At 38.8% G+C, this 10,350-nt stretch overlaps 1 protein-coding gene across 1 annotated transcript in view; it reads left to right on the top strand.

Moving 5' to 3' along the window:
* Positions 1–10,350, top strand: part of FUBP3 (far upstream element binding protein 3) — a 52,991-nt gene that overhangs the window by 3,805 nt on the left and 38,836 nt on the right. The window contains exon 2 of the mRNA XM_007944226.2: positions 8,918–9,023. Coding sequence (XP_007942417.2) covers positions 8,918–9,023 — 106 coding nt within the window. The remainder of the gene's footprint in view (positions 1–8,917; positions 9,024–10,350) is intronic.

The raw sequence follows: 10,350 nt of genomic DNA, 5'->3' as shown, positions 1-10,350 counted from the left end.
GACTCGACGGCATGTAAGAGCAATGCTGAGAACTGTGTTGTATTTGCCCAGAGGTTGAATATCTTAAGTTAGCATTTCATGAGGGATTAACTCTTGTATGCACACTCATTTTAGCTTCCTCAAACACAGAAGAAAACCAATGTCTACAGGAAATCCATGAGCTGTTCTTGTGTCATGCTTTGATGGGACCCAGTAGAGTACTCTGCAAAGAGTGAGTCCTCAGTGAAGGATTTTGGTGATGTCACAGAGACCATTTGGGTCACCAGCCACATTACTGGAAGCACTGAACTTCATATTTGGTATTGAAAAGTAGGTAGTAAGTGAACAGTACCTGCCACTATATGCCTCTAAGACTTGTTTCATCTTTCAGCTGAGATGTCTTTTATTTTGAAATCTGAAAGCTCATATGTATTATCAAACTTTGATTTCTTCTAAAGTCTCAGTTATTTTGTAGATAGAAGGCTGGAGAATGGTGCACAGTGGTCCTACAGGCATGCTTTGTTTGAGCCGTCCAGTAACAACACTTAGAAATTAGTGATTTCAAACTAAAATTAAGATCTCTAGCTCCTCTAGGAAAGACCTGGCCAGGCTGCTCCCTTGTTCTGTGTAGCAGTGACTGGGGCAAGCCGAGCGGCAGCTGCACCACTGCACAGAGCATTGACTCTGGGTTGCCTTCGTTCTTGCCACCTTGCTGCTGTTGTACACTGCCCGTTGGGATGCTTAGTGGGTAGCTTTTTTCCTTATCATTTTCCAAGTTGTGAGCCTGTCATCTGCGGTTTTCATTTGAAATTTCTAATGGAAAGCACTCTGGATGGAGAATTAAGAGATGTGAGTCCCCTGTAACTAGCTGTGTGGCCTTGGGCTAGGTTGGCCTTTCCACCATTTAATCCACAGGCTGTTAATAGATCTCCCATGGAAAAAAGTTCATGGACAAATAAGTTTGGGGAAATGCAGGGTTAAATAAAGGTGAATTGGCTTTTTTTTTTTTTTTTTAATTGCAGGACTTTTTAGAAACTTTAGTGTGCTTATGTGTGTTAACTACTACAAGAGTATAGGGTGTGCATTGTGAATAACCTGAGTTCTGTCAGGTCATCACCTCTATTTCATGAAATTAAATCAGATCACATCCTGTAGGTCAGACTTCAAGCTTCAAAGTTAAGCTAGGTAAATCAACAGTCCCTTCAAGTTCTCACATTCAGAGTGTCCATCTAGTTGAATCTGGAAAAAATGGTGATCATATTATTTTGATTCTTTAGCTTTATAATTATTACGTGGGGTATCTGTGCGAACCTTCCCTACCCATTGCTATCATAGCTACTTGAAAAGTTGGCAGTTCAAATCCACCAGCCACTCTGTGGAAGAATGATGTGGCAGTCAGCTTCTGTAAAGATTTGCAGCTTTGGAAACCTCCTGGGGCAGTACTACTCTGTCCTAAAGGGTTGCTCTGAGTCAGAATCAATAAGATGGCAGTGGATTTGGTTTTTTGGTTTAGGATTGCTATGAGTCATATGAGATGATGCTCCCCTACCCCCAGCTTTTCTGTGCAGTCCTTTCACTCTGTTACTTTACCTTAGAATGATCCCTTGGTATAAAGACACTTGGGAAAGAATAACATCTTTTGGAGACAAGAGCTACAGTTTTACTTTCATGCCAGGTGATAACAAATCACTTGCTAGGCTGAGTAGTGTTAATGGAAGTAGTGTTGTGATTCATATTACCTATCATCATTTGTGGATCTGCTGAGTCCAAGGCTGCTTGATGTGTACTGGGCCAGTACAAAGATAAATAAAACAAGTTTGCAGCTGGTTTTATCTTTTCCTGCAATTAGATCCTCATAACAACCAGGTGAAATAGGACAGATATATTTCACATTTGAAAATTTTGAGCCAAAGGAAAATGAACTAGTTTTCTCAGAGGCACACAAATAATTGATGTATGCAATAGTTTTGAACCCATGTCTTCTGCATTCTAAGAAGAACTTGGTTTCTAAGCAGAGATACTTTGGTAATTTTGAGGTCCCTGTAACAGAATCTGTACAAAACATTGAAGGGATGCAGGTGAAAATTAGATGGAATATAGATGAGAAAACTAATGGACATGTTGACTTGCCCACGGTGAGCGTCAGGACCAAGATTCAACTGCAAAACTAATGCACTTGCCTCTTTGGGAGTAGGGAGATTCTGGCCAGAGCTGTATTTCAGCTTAGAGCCATAGCTGGCCACCTTGGCATTTTGCCTACAGTTGGGCTTCTCCATATCCACTTTATATTCAACAAATGGTCAGTGAGCACCTTCTCCACCATGGATGTTCCTTTGCTATGCATTAGAGTTGTTCTTTTTGAGACTCTTGAAAGCATTGAACCCCTTCCCAGAAATACTAAAATGATTTTGAATATGATTTCAGAAAATTCATGATTTCTCTAAAAGTTGAACACTTGAATTCCTCATTAAGGAATATTTGTCCTAAGAGGGTACCAGAATGATTGAGACAAATCCAGTCTTCAAAGTGCTCTCTATAGTGGAGAAACAGTGTAACCAATAACTTCCTCAGTAAGGTGAGTGCTTTTTAGAGGTAGTTTATAAAGTGTTTTACAAACACAATTATGAGAGTATGTAATTCTATCCAAGTTTGGGTGGGATGAGATTGTCAGGAAAAGCTTCTGAGAAAAACTGTCATCTTATTTGGTTGTCATATAGAATTCCTTGTTTTTGTTAATACCAGTAAATAAAGTAGGATAAGCTGGGGCCCCATCTCTGGTGACGATAGCTACCATTCATTGATGCCATGTGCTGGGCAAGCCCTCTTACATATGGTTCTTGTTTAATGGTCAGATCCCTATGAGGTTGTAGAGTGAAGTGGTTAAGAAGATAGACTTTGGATTCAGGTTGCATGAGTCCAAATATTGGTTCTGCCTCTTCCTATCTTGGGACTTTGGACAATCATTTAGCTTTTCGGAGCCTTAGTTTCTGCATCTATAAAATGGAAGTTGTTGCTAGTCATAATAACTTTTGTAATAATAGTTAATAGAAGAAGTTAGGAGATTATCCTTGGTCATGGGGGCAGTGGATGGGTAGTAACTGAAGAGGGCATGAAGTGGGCTTCTCTGGGGAGCTGTTTCTCAGTCTGGGTGCTGTTTACGTAGATACGTTTAGTATGTGAAAATTCAAGCTATAAACTTGTAATCCATGTACTCTTCTATATTATTATTGTTGTGTTACATTTCAGTAAGAGGTTTTTAAAAAGCAAGCATTTTTTTTTTGTTGTTGTTGTTCCTTGCTGTGTGCTCAGGAGATCTGGTACAGTGGGTAAAGCATTCAACTGGTAACCAAAAGATCAGTAGTTCAACCCACCAGCCACCATTTCTTGGGATAAAGATGGGGCAATTTGCTTCTGTAAAGATTTACAACCTTGGAAAGTCTATGGGATGGTTTGACTCTGCCCTGTAGGGTCACTATGAGTTGGAATTGACTGGATGGCAGTCGATTTAGTTGGGTTTTGTTTGTTTGTTTGTTTTTACTATGTGCCCCGCATTGTTCTGGGTGTTTTACATTTGTCATGTACTTATTCCTATTCCCATGGATGCAGTTCCAGGCATACTGGCTCCAAATCCCACAGAATGTGATGAAGATAGTAGCTGCTTCATAAGGTCGCTGTGGGATTAAATAAGGGCACTGTCAGGCACTTCGTAAGTACGCACTGAACCTCAGATACTACTGTCTTCATTGTAACAGATGGCAGAGTGGGATATAGACCTGGGACATGCACTTGAGTCCACAAACTGCCTTCTGGGGCTTGCTCTTGGCCACTGGGCTCTACTTCACTGGCCATATACCATTTTCCCCTGCTGTGGTGGACCAGAGACTTTAAGTCCACCCATGTATTCTTCAGAGCCTAGGCAGTGCCATTCTGGCTGGCAGTATAATGGAGGTTCCGGGAAAGCAAGGTAGGTTCTCGCTCCCTGGGTGGCAGTGTGAGCTGTCATCTCTGCTTGCTAGATCCATGAGAATTGACGGTAACTACAGATAGTGCCAGGACATAGTATATGAATGGCTTTCTGGTATTCAGGTGGTTTTTCCTATTTCTAGTTAGTATGAAATTCTCGTAAGTATGAAGTTGTGGAAATAGTCACAGCTTGATACTTGGATTTACAAAGTTAAGTACTCTGATTATGAAACCTGTTGTCAGTGAATATTAGTCTTGAAAATGAGCACTGGGGACACTTAATTGCTATGATTTCTAATTGTGGTGATTTATGTACCACATTTACGGTTTTTGCCACATCGGTGAACCCTCAATTTACTATTTATTTAATGTTTTAAATCACTTTTTAAGTTTAGATTTATTTTAAATATTTTTAAAAGAAAACTAAGATTAAAACTTTCATTATTATAAATGGAAAACTTTACATCCATAGAATGTAATTGTAAGAACAAATTGTCTGTACATGTACCTCCCCAAATCACCTTGTGTACTGCTCTTTGGAAAATACTGATTCATTGTGCCTCTACATTTTACAGATATGGACACCAAAGAGCAAAGCCCTTGAAAGTCTTGCCCAAGGTCACACATTTGAAGAGCTGGCTGGAAAACCAGAACTCTTGACTGACTCCTGGTCCAGTGCTCCCTTCCCCCATGTTTTCTCTAACTGCTAGCAGTGGAGGTTAAGTGTCTATGACGTTGATTTATTTTTCATCTATCACTGTGCTTAAAATAGTACAGGTAGTGAGGTAATTCATTCTCCTCTGCTTGACCCAAACATGGGAAGAGTGACTCCTGGCAAAAAACCAGTAACGGCATCTCCTTTTGTTCATGCATTCAGATAAGGACTGGTGTGGTCTTGGTTTTGTTGGACTGTTCTGACTTCACTGACTTTCTTGTCTTTAGGCCCACACCATTATTAACTGAGGACCCTATCTTCTTAAGCCAGCTACTGTTCAGACTTACAGTTATGCTGTGAGGAATTATTTGAGTTCTGTGCACTGGGAATCATGAGGTTTTAAGTCCTCAGGAAATAATATTTAAGAAATTATGAAGTAGAAGAAAGGGAGCTAACCTGTGCAGTGGTTAAGAGTATAGACTCTGGAGTCAAGTAGGCCTGGGTTTCAGTAGCGCCACTTATGAGATGTTTGGGCAGGTCACTCAGTCTCTTGGAGCCCCAGTTTTTGTGTTAAAATGGAAATAACAAGTGCCACCTAGACAGTCAACTTGAAGGATAAATGAGATAAAACATTTTGAAAGTTCCTGGGATTGCCAGGAGTCAGGGGCCAACCTGACATCAGCTAACAACAAAAAGCACATAGCACTCAGTACTATTTGACTCTAATTGTTTTGTTAACAATAACAGGAACAACACCAAACCCAACTCACTGCCATCGAGTCAATTCTAACTCATAGTGACCCTATAGGACAAAGTAGAACTGCCTCATGGAGTTTCCAAGACTGGAAATCTTTATGGAAGTAGACTGCCTGAGGTTTCTCCCATGGAGTAGCTGGTGGGTTCCAATGGCTGACCTTCTGGTTAGCAGCTCAGTACTCTAACCCTCTCACCACTGTTCCACCAGACCTCCTTATTATATTATTTATTAGACATTTCAAATCATTTTTAGAACAAGATTCTATTTATATGAATAATGGAATATATTGTTTCCCTCCGGTATAGTGTAATTGTAAGTTATAATGTAACATAAATGTAAATTAGAATGTAATAAGATATTGGAATGCTATAACTTACAGGATTCAAATGCAGTCTACCTGACTTCAGAGCTACACCTCTTAACCATTATTCTATATTACTTCTCTCAGTGGATATTTCACAAATTGTAGATAACTGAAGCAAGCATGAATTAAGAGCATATCTAAACATTTCATTCACATTTTAGCATGATGGCGGTTGATTTAATCAAACTCAGGAATCAGAATCTTCTGTGACACAGTGTGTTGCTTTTGAGAGAAAAGATGACATCCTAGGAACAAAAGGCACATACTATTTTATTATTTGTTAATTCTAAGGAAGGCCTTGGGCTCAGGAAAAAACATTTTAGCTGCTTTGGAAGGAAGGGAAAAGATCTGGAAGCCAAGAGGCGCCCTCAAAGTGAAGTAGGGAGAATGTCTCGTGTGTAAAGCTTAGGTTTGGGGTCCTGTCTTTGAGTATAATTTGATACACACACTATTGAGGAACTCATAATAAGAAGCCCCTACACCCCTTTCTTTTGTGGGTTGATATCTAAGTAGCCAGGCTCCACAAGCTTATCCAGTACAAATAATGGAGAGCAAGATTGCAAGTCAATGGTTTGGCAAAACATATACAATATTTTATTTTAAAGCAAATGACCACTTGCCCTGAGACTTGTATATAGGAGATGGAGTTTATAGCAACGGTGTAGTTTCATATCCTAATTATTTACTTAGTTAAAAATTTAAAATAAAAAAATTTTTTTAGACACCTTTCAGGTCTATCACTGTCTCTAGCACACAGACTGGAGTCAGCAAACTTCTGCTTTAAAGAGCCAGACGGCAAATGTTACATAGAGGCTTCATGGAGCATATAGTCTCTGTCACAACTCAATTTTGCCATTGTAGTGTCAAGGCAGCTATAGACAATCCAAACCAATGGGTATGGCTGTGTTCCAGAAAGTTTATTTACAAGAAACAGGTGGATCTCCTGCCATAGTTTGCCACCCTCTTGTCTGGAGTATAGCAATATCTCTTAAGTGGTCTTACTCTTTTCCTCTTACATCCATTTTTCTTATAGTAGGCAGGGGTGGTAGTGGCGTGTTTTGTTGTTGTTGTTTGTTTGTTTTTTTAATTTTGGTAGTGAAATACATAGAATGTGCCATTTCAGCGATTTTTAAAGTGTACATCTCAGTGGAACTAAATACATTCACAGTGTTGTGCAACCATCACTGCCATCTATTATACTTTTTCATCATCCCAAACAGAAACTCTGTACCCATTAAGCAATAACACCCCATTCCAGGGGTATCTTTAAAAACATAAAATGATGTGCTATTCCTCTAATTAAGACTCCTCTTCAGTAGCTTCCCATCATTCTTCCTATAAAATTCAAGACCTTTACACTGATCTGTAAGGCCCTGTATGAATTGGCTCTTGTTTGCCTCTTGCTACATATCTGGTTTCTTTGACTCTAGCAACATTAACTTCCTTTCTCATGCCCACCAACCTTCTTAGGCTTTGTCCAAGGTATTCCCTTTGCCTGGAACACTCTTCCCTGAGATTTTTGTATGGCCATCTCCTCATTTAGGTCTCTGATCAGATACCATCTCAGAGAGGCCTTCCCTGATCACCCTGTTTAAACCCCCCCCCCAAAAAAACCCACTGCCATTGAGTAGATTCATCTCATTTTAAAGTAGCTCTTATAGCAGTGTCCGCATGCCATTACCTTGTCTTGCTATCATAAGGCTTTCATCACCAGCTGAAATGATCACATTGATAGATAAACTTGTTTACTTTGTTACTTCCCACTAGATGCTCAGCACCAGCACAGTAGTGATGTTCTTGTTCACTGCAGTAGCCCCATTTCCTAGGACAGTGCTTAATACATGGTTGGCACTCACCATTTGTTGAGTGAATCACTTGTTTTACAACCTAATACTTGTCTACCACTTTCTGGTATACAAAGTCTTCACTGTCCTTTCCAAGACTATGAGGCAAATTGCCTTATACTCTGGGGATCTTACACAGAGAAGGAGACTTGTCCAGTATCATAAAACTAGTGAATGGAAAGGAACAAGACCTGGCCCTAGCATGTTTGACATTAAAATCCTCAGTTTATTTTTCAGTACCAAACTATTTGTTTAAGGTCATTTATCTTTATATTGGTCCTAGAAGGTCTCAGACTTCTGGGTGCATTTGGACTACCTCAGAAGAACTACCACTAAAGACTTGGCTGTGTGGGACAGCTATGGTAAACCAAACCAGACCCACTGACATCAAGTCGATTCTGACTCATAGTGACCCTTTAGGACCCATAGGGTTTCCAAGGCTATAAATCTTTACAGAAGCAGACTGCCTCATCCTTCTCCTGCAGAGCAGCTGGTGGCCACTGCTATAAATATACTTTTGGTTAAATGAAAGAGTTCATTTATTATAAAGATCACATTTAATTTTCTATGAGAACAAAGTAAGAAAGTTCTGCTTTTATTTCTTCATTTTATTTTTTATGTTTATTGTGATTTGGGTGAAAGTTTATAGAGCAAATTAATTTTCCATACAGCAGTTAATAGAAAGTGCTGCTTTTTAAGTCCATGTACATAGCATTTGTTTCTGGAAATGTGTTAATAGCTATGTCCTGTTCTTTGGTAATGAATATTAAAAGTTGAAATAACTGTTGGGTTATCTCACTTCCTCAGTGCAAGAATCTTTCTGAAATAAGCTGGGCAGATGGCATCCCTCTGTTTGGATACTTCCAATGAAGAGTAGCTATATACAATCACTATAGATTATATCATTGGTTTATAGACATTAAAGCTAATAGAATAGATGTATTTCTGAAGAATGGTCACATTTGAGCAAAACAAGGCCTTTCAAATGTTCTTGGGGAATTTGTTAAGAGAATCCTGTGATGAAAAGCTTTTGAACAAAGTTCTTCATGTTGTTGGCCTGCTTTTCTTTCAAAAAGCAGCATACTTATATTTTAAATGGCGATAATAAAATATTAACTGACTTGAAGATACATTTAAAAATATATATAGTTTATTCCTAAAGACTCATTTTCATTAAGACCAAAAGGTCAATTTATAGTGAAAAAGCATTTGTCCTGTCATGACATTGACTTATGTTAATCTCAATTAGGGAGAAATGAGGTAACAGCCTTTTAAAGAGGACTCGTGTGTCTCTCTTCCTCAGATAGAGCCATGATTTGTTGCTGATTTTTTAAAAAATCTGATTCTCTTTGTAGATTGCTGCTAAAATTGATTCAATTCCTCACTTAAATAATTCCACACCTCTAGTGGACCCGTCAGTATATGGATATGGAGTACAAAAACGGCCCTTGGATGACGGAGGTAAGTTACTGTAAATATCCTTGCCTTTTGGGTAATAGTGAACGTGCCAGTTAAGTTTGAATCTGTGTCAGCCATTTCCTAACCAGCTGTCTCAAACGTCACACTTTTAAGAGGAATGGTTGAGAGGAAGTATTTAGGATGATTTTGCTCAGCAGTTCTCTGGCATTTGAGTTCTTATTTGACTTGATGATACAAGAATCTTTTCAGCTGAACTCTAAGATAAAGACTTGGCACCTGAGCGTCAGCTTTGAAGTAATTTAACAGATTCAAGAATATTGTTTGAGCCCTTCTTTCTTCCATTGTACATGTGGAAATTGAACTCCAAAGAAAAGCTAGGATTTGGTGCATGGCTATGAGGAAGCCATGGCTACTACATCTCGACCTTAAAGGGAGGGGAGATGGTGGCCTTTCTGCAATCTGTCTGCCAGGTCTTTCACCATTTCTATTATGACGGGCTCTTTCTGGAAGCATTTATTTGTGTGTCATTCATTTGTTTGTTTATTATTGGCTTGTTTTTATACCCTATCCCATCCCAGAAAGAATTTGAGAGCACTTGGGAGTGCCCTTAACCTTTGGCACTCCTTTGGCAAACAGTACCTATAAGATGTGTTTCTGTGGGGGAGAGCTAAGGATTTCCTTTATCATATTTTGTCTCTTGCAAAGTACAACTATAAAAGGGATTCAGAAATACATGATTACATGTGTAGATATATGCGTGTAGTCAGGTGGGTTACTGCCATCTTTGTCACTCTTGCTGTTGATTTGCATATGTATCCAAGTATATATGTATTTTTGTATGTATCAAGTGTAAAAAATCTAGGTGCAGAACAATATATATGTGTCATCTCCTTTTCCAAGAAAAGTACATATTTTTATGTACATAGAAAAATAATTTGGTGTGACTGATTTCTTTAGAAATTCTAAAAGAGGAGATCCCCCCTTGTTTTTAGATGTGGACCTTTTTGGAGACTTGTATAGACTTGCACTGTGAAGATTTTAAGGGGACAGAACTCATTTGGGAATAAGTTTTGCCTGTTTAAGAAACTATTTGTGATCACACAGAAAATCCACCCCAGGGGTATTGGAATGAAGGTGACAATTTAAACTGCTGCTTCAAAATGGTATCCTTTGATCTTTTTATTTTTGACTAGTTAGTGTTTTCTTAGACCAGATATCACTGACTGCATTATCTGCATTTTTGCTATACTGCAAAGTAACCTTTTTATCTTTTTAAGACAGTAATGCTTTGGTTCCTCTTATGGGACGTCACTGTAAAAATAAAAATACATTGTCTGGCTCTGAGTATATTTCTCATTAATGGGCAATG

The sequence above is a fragment of the Orycteropus afer genome, unplaced genomic scaffold (assembly GCF_000298275.1).
Source record: "Orycteropus afer afer isolate SDZICR_OR568_19922 unplaced genomic scaffold, OryAfe1.0 scaffold00123, whole genome shotgun sequence".
Taxonomy (NCBI): Eukaryota; Metazoa; Chordata; class Mammalia; order Tubulidentata; family Orycteropodidae; genus Orycteropus; species Orycteropus afer.
The sequence above is the reverse complement of the archived record's forward strand: the minus strand, read 5'-3'. Positions and strand labels throughout refer to the sequence as shown.